This window comes from Hemitrygon akajei, chromosome 8, assembly GCF_048418815.1.
Source record: "Hemitrygon akajei chromosome 8, sHemAka1.3, whole genome shotgun sequence".
Lineage (NCBI taxonomy): Eukaryota > Metazoa > Chordata > Chondrichthyes > Myliobatiformes > Dasyatidae > Hemitrygon > Hemitrygon akajei.
This window is the reverse complement of record NC_133131.1, coordinates 100,417,192-100,436,642: the sequence shown is the minus strand read 5'-3', so window position 1 is coordinate 100,436,642 and position 19,451 is coordinate 100,417,192. Positions and strand designations below refer to the sequence as shown.

Sequence of the window (19,451 nt, the reverse complement as noted above, 5' to 3'; positions counted from 1 at the left end):
GCCCTTTTTTCCCCTCTTTTTTGTTTTGTTTTCTCTATTAGTTATTAGATTATTAGATTAGTTTTTTTGCATAATTTTTTTCTCTTTTTTCTGTTTTAAAAAAAAATATATATTATGATATACCTAGGTTTGACTTGTTTATTTGTATATTGTATCGTTCATGATTTGGGAATACTCATTTATATTGTAATCATTGCTTATGTATTCTCTCATGTTTAGTTGGAAAGTGTATGTTTGTAATCCCATTATCCATGTATCATTTTATTTTGTTGATATTAATAACAATAATAAAAAGATTGAAAAAAAAAACACAACAAATTCCTGAGACATAGTACTGTGTTCACTTTCTGGTACTTTCACAACACTGCAAGAATATTTTTCTAGTGTTGCAATCCAATAATTGACCGAAGCTAACTAAATTTAACGAGTACCTAATAACATTCATTCAAGATTGAACACTCATACAATTCCTTTGTATAACCTGTGTCCATTTTGTTCCTGTGATATTTACGAAGGCCTCAAAATGCAAGAACTACATAAAAAACATCAGGAGGGAGAAAAGATCACTTGCCTGCGCCACAGCAGTGCAGTGGTTAGCATGACGTTATTACAGCTCAGGGTGTTCCGGAGTTCAGAGTTCAATTCCGACACCGCCCTGTAAGAAGTCTCAATATGTCCTTCCTGTGGAATGCGTGGAGTTTCCTCTCACAGTCCACATATATACTGGATAGGTTAATTAGTCATTGTAAATTGTCCTTTGATGAGGTTAGGGTTAATCAGGGTTGTGGGGTGGCATGGCTGGAAGGGCCTACTCTGTGCTGTATCGCTAAATAAAAATAAATACTCTGCTACATATGACCCTAGCTGATCTTCTACATCAAAACTACTTCTCCTGATTCCCTTAATATTCAGAAATCCACTGATTATTGATCTGATAAATAAAACAATGACTAAATATCCACAGACCACTGGGTACAGAATTGCTAAATTCACTGTACACTGCATGAAGAAATTTCTCCTCAGCATAATCCTAAACGGCCTACTTCTTATAATAAGACTGCTCAGCCAGGGAAAACAGCCTCATTGGACCCAATCTGTCAACCTTTAAGAATTTTCTAAATTTCATGACTTTTGAATTCATAATATGGTAATTTGATTTCTGTAATGTGTAAATGACAGATTGACTGATTTCAGTTTATGTTCAGTTTTTACAAATTGCTTTAAAGAGCAAACAATGAAATAGCATAATATGCAAGAATTGCACTGTATTAAAACAAGTTCATATGTTTTTTTTAATAAAGAAATTAAACTTGAATAATGGAAACTTACCTAGTTTGTTCTCTTGCAATATATTCATCTTCATATTTTCGATCATCTCTCCTGTAGTCTGTGCCTCTACCATCTTCTAAATATCGAGGGTGCTCATCTTTTCTTGTACTTGAGTATCTGTCTGAAGCCCTGAAATCATTTGCAGATTCCTGTTGGTAAATTTTATTCCAATCTGCGTACCTAGGCGATTCTTGCTTATGATCGCCATATAGTCCTCTTCGCTCATCTACCCGCTGGTTAGAATATTGATTATAATTTAGTGCTGGTTCTACATACTCTTCTTTGTTGTCTCTATGCAAGTCGGTATATCCACTTGAAGTATTTTCTCTGTACTGCATTCTGTTATCTGTAAACCTATCAGTAGCTTCAACATTTTCTCCATAAAAGTCTTTATCATCTCTTCTCCAATCAAACTTATCCGAGGTTCTGAAATCTGCTTCATACTGCCCATGATCTCTCGGAGTTGAAAGCATCATCTCTTTTCTCATAGACAGCTCTCTTTGGTTCCTTATACCTTCTATCAATTCTTGTTCCATCCTTGATGGATTTCTTTCCCATTCTTGCTGCCAACCTTCGCCATAAAAATAAACAAATAGTTAAAAGATTTTCCAATAAAATCGAAAATTTATTTACTACCTTTATTATATTTAAATAAATAAATTGCATTGTTATATAATCACAAAGTTTACTAAAAAAAACACTAAGAGCCCATGGTATTACAGGAATAATACTAGCATGGACAGAAGATTATTTGACTTACAGAAGGCAAAAAGCAGGAATGGGGGGGAGGGGGTCTTTTCTGGTTGACTGCTGATGACCTTAGTGTTCCGCAGGGGTCAATATTGGGTCCACTACTTTTTATGTTATACATCACTAATTTGGATGATGGGAGCTGATAATATCATGGCCAAATTTATGGACAATTCAAAGTGGAAGGGCAGCTAGTGTTGAGGAAGCAAGGAGTGCGAGGACTTGGATAGATTAGTATAATGGCCAAAGAAGTGGCAGATGAAAGAGTTTAGGGAAGTGTATGGTCATGCAATTTGGTAGGAAAAAAAACAAAGGCATAAAGCATTTTATAAAACATGGATTGAATTCAGAAATCAGAGGTGACTTGGCTGTTCTAGTGCAGGATTCCCTAAAGGTTAACTTGCATGTTAAGTTGTTACTAAGGAAAGCAAATGTAAGTTAGCATTCATTTCCAGAGGATTGGAACATAAAAACAATGATGTAATGCTACTGGTTTAGACCACATTTGGAGCATTGTAAGCAGTTTTGTGCCCTGTATCTAAGAATGGATGTGCTGGCATTGGAGAGGGTCCAGACACAAAAATAATACTCAGAATGAGAGAGTTGACATATTAGGAGCATTTGATGGCTCTGGGCTTGTACATGCTGGAGTTTAGAAGAATGAGGATCTCATTGAAACCTACTGAATACCAAAAAGCCTAAATAGAGGGAGCATGGGAGAGTTTGAGACTAGAGGGCACAGACTCAGAATAGGGAACTGAGAAGGAATTTCTTTAGCCAGAGGGTGGTGAATCTGTAGAATTCATGGATACAGACAGCTGTGGAGGCTTAGTCATTGGGTATATTTAAACTGAAGGTTGGTAGATTCTTGATTAGCAAAGGTTTTAAAAGTTACAGGAAAAAGGCAGGAGAATGGGACTGAGAGGGAAATACAAGTCATCCATGATTAAATGACAGAACACTTGATGGACTGAATGACATAATTCTGCTCCTATGTTTTGGGGGCATTGTGGAGGCCATCAAAGCTTGCAAAGTGACCTGGACTATTTGGGAAAATGGGCTGAAAAATAGCAGATGGAATTGAATTCATACAAATGAGAAGTGTTGCATTTTTAAGAGGACAAACCAGGATGAATGGTAGGGTTGATGGTGGAGGAAGGGAAGCCCCTTTCTTTAAAAAAGGATGACATCTCCTTCGTCCTGGAATGAAAAGCCTCATCCTGAGAGCAGATGTGTGGAGACGGAGGAATTGCAAGAAGGGTATGGCATTTTTGCAAGAGACAGGTTGGGAAAAGGAATAGTCCAGGTGGCTGTGAGAGTCCGTAGGCTTATAGTAGATATCAGTAGATAAGCCGTCTCCAGAGATGGAGACAGAAAGATCAATAAAGGGGAGGGAGGTGTCAGAAATGGACCAGGTAAATTTGAGGGCAGGGTGAAAGTTGGAGGCAAAGTTAATGAAATCAACGAGCTCAGGATGCATGCAGGAGGCAGCGCCAATGTAGCAAAGGAAAAGTGGGGGGCAGATACCTGTATAGCCTTGGAACATGGACTGTTCCACAAAGCCAACAAAACGGCAGGCATAGCTGGGACCCATGCGGGTGCCCATGGCTACACCTTTGGTTTGGAGGAAGTGGGAGGAGCCAAAGTAGAAATTATTGAGAGTAAGGACTAATTCTGCTAGACGGAGGAGAGTGGTGGTAGAGGGGAACTGGTTAGGTCTGGAATCCAAAAAGAAGCGGAGAGCTTTGAGACCATCTCGGTGGGGGATGGAGGTATATAGGGACTGGACATCCATGGTGAAAATAAGGCGGTGGGGGCCAGGGAACTTAAAATCATTGAAAAAATTCAAAGCGTGAGAAGTGTCACGAACATAGGTGGGAAGGGATTGAACAAGAGGAGGATAAAACAGTGTCAAGGTATGCAGAAATGAGTTTGGTAGGGCAGGAGCAAGCTGAGACAATGGGTCTACCTGGACAGGCAGGTTTGTGGATCTTGGGTAGGAGGTAGAAACGGGAAGTGCGGGGTGTGGGAACTATGAGGTTTGTGGCAGTGGATGGGAGATCCTCAGAGCTGATAAGATTGGTGATGGTGTGGGAGACAGTGGCCTGGTGCTCCTTAGTGGGGTCATGATCGAGGTGTAAATAAGAGGAGGTATCAGCGAGTTGTCACTGTGCCTCGACAAGGTAGAGATCAGTACGCCAGACTACAACAGCACTCCCCTTATCAGCGGGTTTTATAGTAAGGTTGGGATTGGTGCGGAGGGAGTGGAGAGCAGAGCGAGTTAGGTTAGAATTGGTGCAGAGGGAAGTAAGGTTGCAATTGGTGCAGAGGGTATATAAGAGTTGGGATGTCATGTCTAAGAGGTTAGTGATCCAAACTTAAGAGTACCATGTGCAGTTATGATCACCTACCCGCAGGAAAGACATCAATATGTTTCAAAGAGTGCAGAAGAAATCCATGTGGATATTTTTGGGACTTGAGAATGAGAGAAAATCTTATAGGGCAGGGGTTCATAACCTTTTTTATGCCATGGACCAATACCATTAAGCAATGGGTCTGTGGACCCTGGGTTGGGAACCCCTGTTAAAGAGGTATGTAAATTATGAGGGGGATAAATAGGGATGCTAAATAAGCATGCTAGCTTTTCCCCCTCAGCTTGGGTGAGATGAGAATTACAAGTTATATAGTACTGTGCAGTAGTTTTAGGCACAGAAATAATAGCTAAGGTGCCTACAACTTTTGTATTGTACTGTAGTAATTTTATGTACTGTACGCTGCTGCAAAGAAAAACAAATTGCATGACATATGTGAGTGGTAATAACTCTGATTTTGAGATGGGTCTCTATTATGGAATGGGAAGGGGGCAGGGAGAGGGGAATTGCGATTGAGGTTTAATTTGATTTGACTTTATTTCTTACATCCTTCACATACATGAGGAGTAAAAATCTTCATGTTACGTCTCAAACTAAATGTACAATCATAGTAATTTGTAATAATTTATAATGAATTAAACAGTCAATATAATATAGAGTACACTCAAATCAGTGTGAGTTAATCAGTCTGATGGCCTGGTGGAAGAAGCTGTCCCGGAGCCTGTTGGTTCTGGCTTTTATGCTGCAGTACCACTTCCCAAATGGTAGCAGTTGGAATAGATTGTGGTTGGGGTGACTCAGGTCCCCAATGATCTTATGGGCCCTTTTTACACACCTGTCCTTGTAAATGTTCTGAATCATGGGAAGTTCACAACTACAGATGCGCTGGGCTGTTCGCACCACTCTCTGCAGAGTCCTGCCATTAAAGGAAGTACAGATCCCATACCAGGCAGTGATGCAGCCAGTCAGGATGCTCTCAATTGTGCCCCTGTAGAAAGTTCTTAGGATCTGGGGACCCATACCAAACTTCTTCAAATGAGGTGAGAGAGGCGCTTTTTCCACTACACAGCTGGTGTGTACAGACCACGTGAGGTGCTTGGTGATGTGGATGCTGAGGAACTTAAATCTGTTTACCCTCTCAACCCCAGATCCATTAATGTCAATAGGGGTTAGCCCGTCTCCATTCCTCCTGTAATCCACAACCAGCTCCTTTGTTTTTGCAACATTGAGGGAGAGGTTGTTTGCTTGACAACACTGTGTCAGAGAGATGACTTCTTCCCTGTAGGCCACCTTGTTATTGGTTGAGATAAGGCCAATTAATGTAGCGTAGTTGGCAAATTTAATTAGCAGATTAGAGTTATGGGTAGCAACACAGTCATGGGTAAACAGGGAGTAAAGGTGGGAATAGGGAGAGGGAGAGGTAGCCAAAAACACCAGAAAGTCATTTTGTGATGATCAATAAAACAATTGTTTGGAATCAAGTGACTTTGCCTGCCATCTCAGAGTTGAGTGTGTCTGCACCCACGCCACCCCCCACCCCCCCAACCCCTGGCACTCCTTCTCTACCACTTGTCTCACATTAGCACATTACCCTCACCACTCCCAACATCCTTTGCTCTTGCCAGATTTACAAACTCTCTCTCCGCTCCATGTTGACAAACACACACACACACACCTCAAAGAGTTTTGCACAGTATTGTAGGTTGCGTCAAAGGCGAAATACTTACAGGAAATCTGAGGGGGATCTACTTCACTCAGAGGGTGGTGCCAGCGTGAATGAGCTGCCAGCGGAAATGGTAGATGTGGGTTTAATTACAACTTTTAAAAGTTTGGATAGGTACAGTACATGGATCAGAGAGGTATGGAGTGCTATGGTGTAGACGCAAGTAAATGGGACTACATGGACTAGATGGGCAAAAGGATCTGTTTCTCAGCTTTAGTCCTCTAAATCCATAATCAAACCTACGTATTTAAATGGATTCTGATTAATCAAGATTTCACAAAATGTAGCAACTCTAAGTTCTACAGTCCTAACTTTGCGACTTATTGTCAATTAGATTTAAGTAAATATAAAAAACAATATGATAATGCAAACTTACTGTTGCTTGGAAGTTGAACTCTTCTAACCACACGAAGAATGTTGGGCGGATCTTGTCCTCTGACAACCTATAATTGCCAAATAACCATAAGAAGTTTTTCAAATGCAGAAGGCAATACTAATATGCAGTTAACTTGCAGGAGATTCTTGTGTTTCTTTGCATGCCGTTTATAGATCATGCAACAACAAAAAACAAAAAAATCAGCTAACATGAGGAAATCTGCAGATGCTGGAAATTCAAACAACACACACAAAATGCTGGTGGAACACAGCAGGCCAGGCAGCATCTATAAGGAGCACTGTCGACATTTCGGGCCGAGACCCTTCGTCAGGTCTTGACCCGAAACATCGACAGTGCTTCTCCTTATAGATGCTGCCTGGCTTGCTGTGTTCCACCAGCATTTTGTGTGTGTTGTTTTAAAAAATCAGCTGACAGCATTCATTTGCAAAAATATCACACCCGCTTCCCATTTTTCTTTTGCATCTCACAACATTCCAGTGAGCAGACAATGTGAATATGAAACTGTGGCATAACAGAAAATATTCAACAGGTCAGGCAACATTTGTGGCCAAGAGTCAATTATTTCAGTCCATGAACTTCTGTTAGGTGCTGTCATCATGAATCTGAGTGGTTTCAGTGCAAGAGAGAGGGTACCAAGGGTTCAGCAACAGCGGAGCATGGTGAATCAATTCAACACCAAAAACAAAAGAATGAATGAATGAGGAAATAAGGAATGGATGAAGTTTACTTTTGTTCTCCCTGAATTATAGTGTTTGCTTTAAACATATAGCTATGAGTTTAAAAAAAGCTAATCAGAACAAGCAAAATTATAGACAACATTTTAAATCCTTTATTTTGGTTAATATGCCAAGTTAATCAATAAAGGCCAATAATACAAAGATATGCAAAAGTATGGCTGAGAAGAGGATATAGAGAAGTTTCAAAGGGTTAGACATGTCAGGCGAAAGAAATAAAGCAATACGAGGTCATCAACTTTGGTAGAAATCATGAAAGAGTTGTCTGTTATGTCTCCCTTCTCACTGTGAAACGGAGGCACCCCTTTCTCCCTTGTGTATGTGAGTGGGGGGGGGGAAGAGAGAGAGGGACTGGATTAGAATAGAACATCACAGCGTAGTACAAGCACTTCATCCCACTATGTTGTGCTGACCTTTTACCAAACTCTTTAGACCAATGAAGCCCTGCCCTGCTACATAACCCTCTGTTTTTCTATCATCAAACCTCCTTGTCATAACTGCCAACTTAGCAACTCGATTTTGTCAATCTTCTTTGCTTTTCCACAAGAGCAATCTACCCTTTCTTAGGTAAGGGAATCAAAGCTGTACACAATACTCCAGGCATAGGCTCACTGAAGCCTTACATAACTGCAACAGGATCTAACATAATGGTGAAAAAGACAAACAAAATACGCCAGTAAAGATTCAAAAAAGAGGGGAGGGAAACAATTTAAATCATTTTACCTGACAGTAAGCAACAACTTGAAGATAGGCTGGGTAGTTTGTTACAACTGGCAGTTTTGAACTCATTAGTCTTATACACATCAGTTATATTATACACATAATGGGTCCTTGAAACATTAACCCTCTTTCTCTTTCCATAGCTGCTGTCTGGTCTGCAGTGTATTCCAACATTTTCTATTTCATTTAAGCATTCCAGTATCCATAGTATTTTACTTTTGGATTAAAGTATGTTGTTCTGTGCTACAATTTCTTGTAAGTAGTGTGGCTCAGCTACTCATTAGTACGAACTAAAATATTCTCGTTTCCATGTAAGAATAGCAAAAAAAGCACAAGTACCAGAAGAGAGCAAAGTAAACTTTCATTTGTTTCTCTTGATTGTACAACAGTTTTTACATTTGGCATTTAGGAAGAATAACAGATGAATAATAATATAAGATAGGCAATTCCTCAAAGTAGATGAAAAAAATAGGCAGCTACGGGGAAATTAGAGCAAATATTATATTAGACTTATTGGAGAAATTAGCTTACATTATATCTAACATAGATCCACAAACCACTGAAAGCTAATTTTGCATACATTTCCATAAAAAAAATAAAAGAAACTTGAAAAAATCATGCCCATTCTCTGCAGTTTGAAGTATCTTCTTGATTGCAATACAAGATTACAAGCATCACAACCAACCTCACAACAGACCTCCTGGCTTCAAATGTGGTGATCTGAAATTGAAGGCACTAACCACATTTACTTCTAAAGAGAATAATCTTTAATTTCTAATTCACGCAACACAAGCAGTGTTGAAGTGTACAAATTCACAACTTTATTGCAATTTAATGACTTTAGTGCATGAGGAAAAAGAATTAGTATCATCTTTAAATGGGTATACAAGAAACTAATATTATGAATAAATTATAGACTGAACTAATTCAAATGATTTTGAACTAAAATGATTCAAAAATAGAAGCCAATAGCTATTAGAAACAAACAGTTCTTTTAAAAATAATGCAGTCAATTTAAATGAAAGTAGGTCAAATTCAACATATTCCAAAAGCAACATTTAGAGTATTTAAGGGAACACTAGAAGTCCATTCACAACTGTTAGGTTTATGTTTTCTTAATTCACTTTTCACCCTTCATCAAGGACAACTTCATCTTTTGCATGCACAATTTCATCTTAACAATTAAATCTTCAGTAGTTTAAATACACTTAACTAAACATCACTTGTAAAAGTAATCATTTTCATTGAACCATTTTATGGTAACTTACTTGTATGCACCTCCTTCCTTCCAATTTCTCAATAATAGCAGCTCTTTCTTTAACAATATTGGACAACTCCTCTTCTTTTAGTTTAGTTCTATCCCATTTCATCATGTCTGGATATTCTTTTGTCTTAGGTTTAAAAAGAATGTATAAAATTTATTACACCAATAATAACTATTTAGTCTTCTTTTGATGTGCTGTAATGATGCTAAACATACTTTACAAAACAGATTGGAACATTTTGTTATCATGGACATTACTAACATAAAATATTTGCTGCACAGTTGGATAAAAGAAATAATGGACCAAATCCATACACCATAGCCGTCATCTGCCATTAAGTCTCAGAGACAATAAGGAGATGGGTGATGGAATTCCAAGGCCTTCCTCTTAGAATACCCCTGGCACTGTTAGAAGACAAAGGGCTAAACTTGTGTTAATTTGTGCCCAAAAGATGATACCTCTGACATTTGGAGGCATTTAAAGGCAATTTGTTGATGCGAATGATCAAAAAGCTACAGTTAAAATAAAAAATAAAGTTTGATTTATATTCATAATACCTTGTACAAATGATTGAAAGATTAAACTAATGTAAAATAGCAAAAACCATTCCCAAAAGCACATGCTAAGGAACACTTTTTCCAATGAATGGTCTCTTCAGCCCTAATGCTATGGAATCCACCCCCCAAAGACCAGGAGTAATAACACATGAAATAACACATGAAAGCAACATCTTTCATTCTTTGAGTCTTGATTTAAAGCAATTCTACAGAACACCAAGGCTTACTTCAGCATAAATGGCCAAACACCAGAAATTCTAACAGACAGAATAATAGGCTCACTGAATGAAAAAGAGCAGACTGCTTATAAAGTTCTGGAAGACCCAATAATACAACGGATTTCATGGCGTGCATAACTTTTCTGTCACAAATCAAGCTGTCAAAAATCAGACTGGACAATCATCAAGTAAAATATGGACCTCATGAATGAAGATCCAAATACAACAGCAGCTTTGGATAACCATGTTTGCTTTTTCTTCCCAGCAAATTTGAGCATCTCACTGCAAGGGAACTTATAAACTTAAAAGTTTTCTAATAATTACTCCAGTAGAGATCATTCACTGTAAATCGGGGTAGAGAACGATAAATCAGAACCTTCCTTGCACTTAGGAGATTTCAATGACCGTCTGCAGGCAATTCAATAAGGGGCATTCCTCCTCCAAATATGCATATGTATTATATACACCTTCAACTTGGACCAGCAGCATCTTAATCACTTTTAAACAATTATAGATTGATGACATGAAAAAGTACAAAAATATAACAAATATGTGTACAGATAGATGCTGTCATGCATTTAGTGTTAAGCAATACCTTTTGGATAAAAGCTCAAAAGTCACTTAAACATGGTGAAATAATAAAGGCTTGTTTCGTTTTGGTAAAGGAGCCAATACCTCGTATTGAAAGAGTACCTTTCATACCTCACAAGTGTTTCAATACAACTTACAAATAAATAAGAGGAACTATTATAATGAGCAAATAGCAGCTCATCAGCATATCATCAAGATGACATTGTAGCGGTGTGCTACACGCAGCGCTAAAATAACGACACGGAGTCGGGAAACTGCAGCCAAAGACTAAGTTTATTTCAACTCCACAGTCTTGCTTTAAAGCCTGTCTCTCCCACCAGATACCTTGAGAGGCCCTACTGAAACCCCCTCAGGCTTTCTTCCTTTGTCTCTGCACTCTGGCTAATTGTCAGCCGGTTCGAGTGTGCTAGTAATTGGGTCGCCACAACATGAACATAAAAATAATCCATTAACTTATTCTAATATCAACATAAAAATAAAGACATTTTGCAGGTTTTCTTCATATACAACTAAACTAAATCCTCTGCACACTATTTCATTAAAAAATCAAAATCTGACAAAGCAGCTTCCTATTCAAAACTGCTTTGAGCAATATGAACTCAAGCCCTGCATCAACAGTGGCTTAACTCAGAAGAGTCTCTCTTACTGAATCAAGCTGATTAAATGTGTTGAAGTTACAGAGAACAGTGTGATTGTCCAACTGGACTTAAGGCCAAAACCCACTTGTTTATTTTTCTAATAGTCAAAGGTGAAAGTAACTTATTATCAAAGTACAACTTGTATATTTCACCATATATAATGAGATTCATTTTCATGCAATAAGTCCAAGAATCATAATAGAATCAATGAAAGACCACACCCAACAGGAAAGACAATTAGTGTGCAAAAGATAACAAACTGCAAATAAAAAAGGATAAGAATAAAAAAATAAGCAATAAATTGAGAACATGAGATAAAGAGCCCTTGAAAGTGAGTCCATAGGTTGTCAGAACAGTTCAAAGATGGGGCAAGAGAAGTTCTCCCCTTTGGTTAAAGAGCCTGATGGTTGAGAGATAATGATAGTTCCTGAACCTGTTGGTGTGAGTCCAGAGGCTCCTGTGCCTTCTTCCAGATGGCAGCAGCAAGAAGAGATCATGACCTGGGTGGTGGACATTGCTGATGATGGATGCTGCTTTCCCGTGACAACACACCATGTAGAAGAGCTCAATGGTGGGGAGGGCTTTACCCGTGATGAACGGGGGCATATCCACGTCTTTTTGTAGCATTTTCTGTTCAAGGGCATTGGAGTCTCCATACCAGGCTGTGGTGCAGCCAGTCAATATAATCTCCATTGCACATCTACAGAGGTTGGTCATAGTTTTAGATGTCATCTGAATCTTCGCAAACCTCGAAGGAGGTAGAGGTTCTGCTGTGCTTTCTTCATAACTGTACTTATGTGCTGGGCCCAGGATAGGTCCTCTGAAATGATAACACCAAGGAATTTAAAGTTGCTGACCCTCTCCAACTCTGATCCCCCAATGAGGACTGGCGTATGGTCCTCTGGTATCCTCCTCCTGCAATCAATAATCAGCTCCTTGGTTTTGTTGACATTGAGCAAGAGGTTGTTGCTGTTATTGCACCACTCAGCCAGATTTGCAATCTCCCTCCTTAATGCTAATGTCACCACCTTTGATTCAGCCTACAGCAGTGGTGTTGTCAACAAACTTGGTTATGGCATTGGAGCTGTGCCCACAGTCATAAGTATAAAGCGTGTAAAGGTGGGACCTAAGCACACAGCCTTGTGGTGCACCTGTGCTGATGGAGATTGTGGAGGAGATGTTGTTGCCAATCTGAATTGACTGGAGATTGAAAGTGAGGAAGTCAACGAGATTTAGAAAAGCAAATTTGTGGAGAGATTGTAGACTGTAGCAAGAAACACAAGGTTGTGATAGTAGGTGAATTTAACTTTCTACCGGATGACTGGGACTCCCATTACTGTAAATGGGCTGGATGGGATAATTTGTCAAATGTGTTCAGGAAAGTTTCCTTAATACATAGAGATCCCAACTAGAGTGTGCAATACTAGATCTCCTATGAGACAGGCCTGATAGAGGTTTGTGCAAGGAAACACTTTGCATCCAGTGATCATAAAGCCTTTAGCTATAATTATGGAGGACAGATCTGGTCTTTGGGATGAGATTCTAAATTGGAGTAAGGCCAATATTGATCTGGCAACTGTGAAATGGGACAGGTTATTTTCTGGCAAAGGAGTACTTGCTAAGTGCGAGGCTTTCAAAAGTGACATTTTGAGAGGACAGAGTTTGTACTGTAGAAGCCATGCATCTGTTTTCTATCCGCATTGTATTCTGAGTTATGCAGCTATTATTATTTATGCAGTTATAATAACTGCAGTTATTATGTTTATTATGGTAACTAGTCATGTGAGTGGGGGCATGGTAAAAGCAAAGGGAATAAGTTACGTATTTGTGCCTTGTTCTGAGATGTTTGGATCTGGAAACCGATGGATGGTATATCGCTTAGTTATGCTTAAGTTTCATCGTTTTAAGATAGTATGTTTTGCTAGTTGCTAATAAAGGATCAAAAACTATTCTTCAACTTTTGGAACATCATTAGTGGAGTGATTGGAGGGTGCGCCATGACAAAAATAACAATCCATGCTAAGTTGCCAGCAGTGGTTGCTTACATGCATGCTCCTGTCTGAATAAAGGGCAAGGATAACAAGTCTATGGAACCTTGGTTTTCAAAAGCCCTGTTTACGAAGAAGAGGAAAGTACATAACAAATACTCACAAGGAAAAAATGAGGTACTTGAGGAGTGTAAGAAATGCCAGAGAGCATTTAAGAAGGAAATCAGGAGGACCAAAAGGCAGCACGAGGTTGCTCTAGCAAACAAGGTGAAAGAGAATCCCAAGGGCTTCTAAAGATATATTAAGAGCAAAAGGATAGCAAGCGAGAAAATTAAGTCTTCTGGAAGATCAAAGTAGTTATATATGCATGTAGCCAACAGAGATGGGGCAGATCTTAAATGGATTTTTTTTGGCATCTATATTTACTCAGGATACAGACACAGGGTCTATAAAAGTGAGGCAAAACAGCAGTGAGGTCATGGACCTATACAGATTACCAAGAAAGTGCTGCATTGAGAAAAATTAGGGTGGATAAATTCTCAGGACCTGACAAAATGTTTCCTCAGAACTTATGGGAGGCTAGTGCAGGAGTCCGAGCGGAAATATTTAAAATGTTCTTAGCAATGGGTGAGGTCCCAGAGAATTATAGGAAAGCTAATGTTATTCCCTTGTTTAACAAAGACTCTAAACCGAGAAACTATATACCTGATATCAATAGTGGTTAATTTATTGGAAAGCATTCTAAGGGACTGTATAAGTATTTGGATAGATGGGGATTGATTAAAGCGCATCAACATGGCTTTGAGTGTGGTAGGTTGTGTCTAACCAATCTTAAGTGTTTTTCGAGGAACATACCAGGAAAGTTGATGAAGGCAAGGCAGCAGATGTCCACATGAACTTTAGCAAGGAAGAAGGTACAGGAGCACTAACAGAAATTTACTTATAGGTCCCAAAATTACTTGAGTGTCTGAACCTGGAATAAATTCTTAGTTGCAGGAGGTACAATCATCCTTTGACAGATCTGGAGCCTGTTTGTGAGGGCCTCTTCTTTCCTTCTCCCTTTTCAACTTCAAGAAACTGTAAAAACATGTTAAATTTCCCTTCCATTACACCACAATGACTCCACTGATTATCAAGTGCCCTTTTTCTACTTCCTTAACATTAGCTCTCATTTTCCCTTGTTTTTTTTTTGCTGCTTTCCAATGTGCTGGAAACGTTTCAGAATCTAGACAGATTTGGAAATAATCAGAGAACCCACCACAATTTCTGCAGCAAGTGCTATTCAGAATTCTAGTATGATTTGTGGATCTTTAAATCATTAGTTTGCCTCATAATCTTTCTTTAATGATGATTAATTATAGCTTATTCCTGCATCACATGCACATTTTGATTATGTAGCATTTTTAGTGTGAAAACTGAATTAATTATATAACTACAGCTGCCATTTTATATTATCCATTTTAAGAAAATAAATAAAACAAACTGCTGGAGAATCTCAGCAGCTCTAGCAGCATCTTCTGAGGGAACAGAATTGTCAACTTCTTGAAGATAAGAATCTACATCAGGAGTAAGAATGGAAAGGGAAGATGGCAGGTATAAAGAGAGAGGGTGGGATCAGTAAGTGAGATGTAGACCAAGGAAGGTTGAGGAATGATGGGCAGAGGGAACAAAGGTAAATTGGTACAAGGTACAGATAACAAATGGAAAAAAAAATTAGGATGGGCAGGTGAAGGAGAAAAGTAAGACTGGAGGGTGGAGAAGGATTACAAGATACAAGTACTGGAATCAGATTAGTAGGGAAGATGGTAATAGGAACCATGAAAGGGAGAGATGGGCAGATGAAATCAAATGGGGGCAGGTATCTCTTGGGTGAAGTTTGTGGGTAGTTGATGGATTAAACCAGAGAGCGGAATGGGGCATGGGAAAAGGTATAAAAACAAGAGAACCAGGTATAGATCAGAAAGAGCAGGATTGGGGGGACAAAGCACAAAGCTTGGGGTTTATAGCCATAGGCATACAAATATACAGGCTCTTCAGCCCAACATGTCTTTATCCCTCTAAGTGCAACTTAAATGATACTATTGTACCCATATTTATCTGAAAATGGAAAATTCAATGTTCATACCATTGGGTTTGTAGACAACCCAGGCAGGTCAATTCCAGTTGCATTTACCCTTAGACTTGTAGCAGAGTAGGCAAAGGTCAGGCAGGTCACTATGGAAATGGGAAGGGAAGACGAAACGTGTAAATCAGAACTCCAAGTGGCCATGGTAAATGAAATTCAGGTGCTTTGAAAAAATTTCATCTTGGCTTCACTTGCTCTCATCAATAAAGAGGAGGCCACACCCAGAGCACCAAATGCAGTGACAAGGTTGGAAGAGGTGCATGTAAATCTTTGTCTCACTTGGAAGGGCTCGCCTCCACAAAATGGAATAATATTTACAGGTGTCTTCCGCTTTATGAATGTTCGCTTTACGCCACTTCGCTTTTACAAAAGACCTACATTAGTAACCTGTTTTTGCATTACAAGGATTTTTGCTTTTACAAAAAATTTTCCTATATAAATTAATGTTTCTTCGCTTTATGCCATTTTGGCTTGAGAAAAGTTTCATAGGAATGCTCTACGTTTGTTAAAGGGGGGGGTACCTGTACTTTATTTTTAAACCTCTACACCCATTTACCATTAATAAGCGCTTCCCCACAGTGTTATTATAGGACTCTTGGTCCTCCAGTCAAAAACAACACTGTACTTTGAAAAATAACATAGAATCCTCCACAAATAAAATACTCCTTGATTTGGTAATAGAGAGGCTGTTAGGCTGGTCTTCAGTGGCCCTGCTTTGTAAAAGGTTCAGCACTGCATCCTGGCAAGTGCAGGCCATCATTTTTGACCAGGGCAACTGATCCATGTGTTGACATATTTCTGTATAACAACCTCAGCAGCTCTACTGGCTCTTGAGCTTGTTACCACAGAAAATTCCTGAGCAGGAGTATCTGTGTAAGTATAGTGGTTTCCATTACCTCCAAAGGATGGTAATGAAGGAGACCATAAGATCAATGCAGAGTTGTTTCCCAAGAAAGGGCTATTTCTCTGAATAAGTCATAAATAAAATGTTATACCAAAGGCATTGTAAAGAATAATAGGTGTGTTGAAGCCCTAAATAGCACACAATGTGCCAAAAGATCGTGACTAATGTGCTAAATCAAAAAGAAAGAGAACCAGCTGTCCAAGACCAGCCCCCACAATCAGCTCCACAATGAACTGCAATACAACTCATATCAGATGCCCAGGAAAGTGTTGTCACTATGCCATAATAGCTCCTTCAAAGCTGATTCCATTAACGCTATAGGTCCTGGAAATTTCCAAACTCCACGTTATGCAAAGTATCAGCACATTAGTGTGCCCATCCTCTCCTTTACTAAGAATAAATTTATTCAGTTTTTTGTCCATCCCTCCCCATTTTACTAATTCATGATCATACAAACCAATCCTCAATACATATTGTCTTACCATATAATTCATTCTGTGCTTGAATCCACCAAGGTGCAAAACAAATACGTGTAAGTATTCTGTGAAGTCACATAATGTGCATTCATACATTGGCTCTCTTCCTCCATCACGTTGGTATTCAATTACATAATTGAGTCCTGAGTGAACACAAAACAACAATTTTTTAAGTTGGTTTTAATCAATCTAAAGCAAAGGTTACTTATTTTGTCCGAACACACACAAAATGCTGGTAGAATGCAGCAGGCTAGGCAGCATCTATAGGAAGAAGTAGGGTCGACGTTTGGGCTGAGACCTATTGGAGTATAAAAGTTGCATTGTTTGCTGTGTAACCACAACTATGTAGTCAGCTTTGAACTTGCTATTTGCTATGCATATATCCAATTTAGTAGGAGAATGAAATCTTAAGAATGTAGAAGACAACGGTGTGTTAATCAGAGGTAGCTAAGAGATGTAGTAATTATTAGAACAGGATTAAGTCAATGGGTAGAAACAAATAGATGTACTTGTGATATGCAACTGTAGACCGATTGGATATGCTAATGCAACTAAACCAGGAGATTGCTATAAAAAATGCTATGTACAAGGATCGGTGGGCAATCAGCGACTAGCTCAATGACTGTCTCAGCTTTGATTTGCAAATTAAAGTTTAACCCTTCTTGAAGAATCTTCTGCGTCTCCTGGTCGTTTGTGGGGCACGAGAAACCACGACAAAATTGGCGACCGTGACAGGACCGGAAAGAGACCCGCAGAAAGGAAACGGCAGATTGGGGACGCTTCCCAGTCCTCTAGGGACCCCCACAAGGCTAACAGAATTAAGGATGCACCCAAACAAAAGGTAAGCGCTTTTTGCGACAATTTGGACTAAGAATTCTGTTGGTTTTGGGGAGGTCTTGGAGTCTCAGAAGTGTGGAATCACTGCTGAAGGGTCTCTCCGGTCCAAAGAATCTGAAGAATTGGGGGTTAACAGGAGGCTCAGAGGATTGATCAAGAACACTGCAGTGAGGGCAAGTACAAATAAGCTAATAAGAAGTGAAGAAAAATTCCACGTGGTGTTGGTAAGTCCCTGTGGATACCGCTTCGTATAAAACGAAGGTCTGAACGGGCAGGGAAAGGGAAAATAGTGAAAATCCTCGTGGATACCGCCTAAAGAGATAAGGGTCTGAATAGATGAGGTGCATAGAGAAAATCCCTGTGGATACCGCTTCGTATGAAATGAAGGTCTGAACGGGCAGGGAAAGGGTAAATAGAGAAAATCCCTGTGGATACCGCTTCGTATGAAACGAAGGTCTGAACAGGCAGGGAAAGGAAAATAGAGAAAATCCTCGTGGATACCGCTCTGAATAGAGGTCTGTACGGGCAGAACGGAATAGGAAACAAGGACAAACCAATATATAGTTTAAAGCGCTGGTAGATAGACAATAGACTAGGCATAGAATTAGAGTAAATAATATTATCCAGTAAACGAACTGTGAATCTCTGAAATACCTTAAAAAGAGAGAACAACATGACAGGTAAAGGAACGGCAGTAGAGATTCTGAGCAAAAAAATCCCGGTAAATAAATATGAGATCACAAAAACTTCAGAAAAATGGGAAAAGAGAACCAAAAACCTGGTCACAAAATGGCCAAGAGAAGGAACGTTTGATGTAAGCTTGTGCAAAGAAATGGAGGCACTAATTAAAAATTACAAACCAAAAGATAAATCTAAGAAAAGAGGGCAAAAAAGAGAACGAGAAATGGAAGTGCTAAAACTCTTCAGAACGGAGGGCGAAAGGCTGAGGAGGACAGGTAGAATATTGATTACAAGCGAGGAAGACACTAAGGTGCTGGAGAAACAGCCTGTTAGAGAGAGAGGGAGGTACAGTGAGAAGCTGGCTTCAGCTCCGTACCCAGATGTGAAAGAAGCAGAAAGACCCCCACCCTATAATGAGGAAGGAACCCCTAAGCAGTGCCCCCTGCTGACGGGAACAGAAAACATGCAGGGAGAAGTACAAGTTTGGGATAATGAGGAGGAAAAAAGACAATACGAGAAGGAAAAAGCGGCGATATGGAAGGAGATACAGGCAGAAAGGATAAAGGTGGAACAGGCAAAGACAGAAATTTGAACGGATGAAATACTTGAGAGGAAAAGGAGTATGAGGAGTATCGGTTATACCATAGAAATAAACAGACTAGAAAAGAAAGTGGCTCATCAGGGCAGGAAGAGATGAGGCATTCAAGAGGAAGTGGAAAAAGATAGGAGATGAGAGTCTTGGAGAAACACAAGAGAGAAGGGAATCAAGCACAAGTAAGGATCATGAGGAGTCCCTGCCACAGGTGTACAGACACGGACAGGAAGAAAGAGAAGGTGACTCATTGGAGGAGCAAGAGTTAAGTGGAGAGAGAGAGGATGCGAGAATTTGTGGGGAAGAGGTAGGAGGCAGAAGCCTAGAAGAGCAGAAGGAGGCAGTAGGGAAGCGACTTGCGGAAGTAGAGAGAGAGCTAGATGAGTTACTGAGAGGGGATTGCCAGAGGAGATGTGAAAAATACTCCAGGGGTCAACCAAGTATTGAATCAGGACAGAAAGGAAGGACTCCACAGGGAGACCGAGGGAAGAAGAGGACCCCGGAGAAATTTGTGTGGGAGGCAGTAAAGACATACCCTGAGACAGATGGGGAGT

General features: G+C 39.6%; 1 protein-coding gene across 2 annotated transcripts in view; it reads right to left on the bottom strand.

Moving 5' to 3' along the window:
• Positions 1-19,451, bottom strand: part of LOC140732105 (uncharacterized) — an 81,822-nt gene that overhangs the window by 28,202 nt on the left and 34,169 nt on the right. For both annotated transcript variants that reach the window (XM_073054265.1, XM_073054264.1), the window contains exons 3-6: positions 16,794-16,930; positions 9,294-9,416; positions 6,551-6,617; positions 1,330-1,900 (exon numbers count right to left, since the gene is read on the bottom strand). In XM_073054265.1, the coding sequence (XP_072910366.1) occupies positions 1,330-1,900; positions 6,551-6,617; positions 9,294-9,416; positions 16,794-16,930 (898 nt within the window). The remainder of the gene's footprint in view (positions 1-1,329; positions 1,901-6,550; positions 6,618-9,293; positions 9,417-16,793; positions 16,931-19,451) is intronic.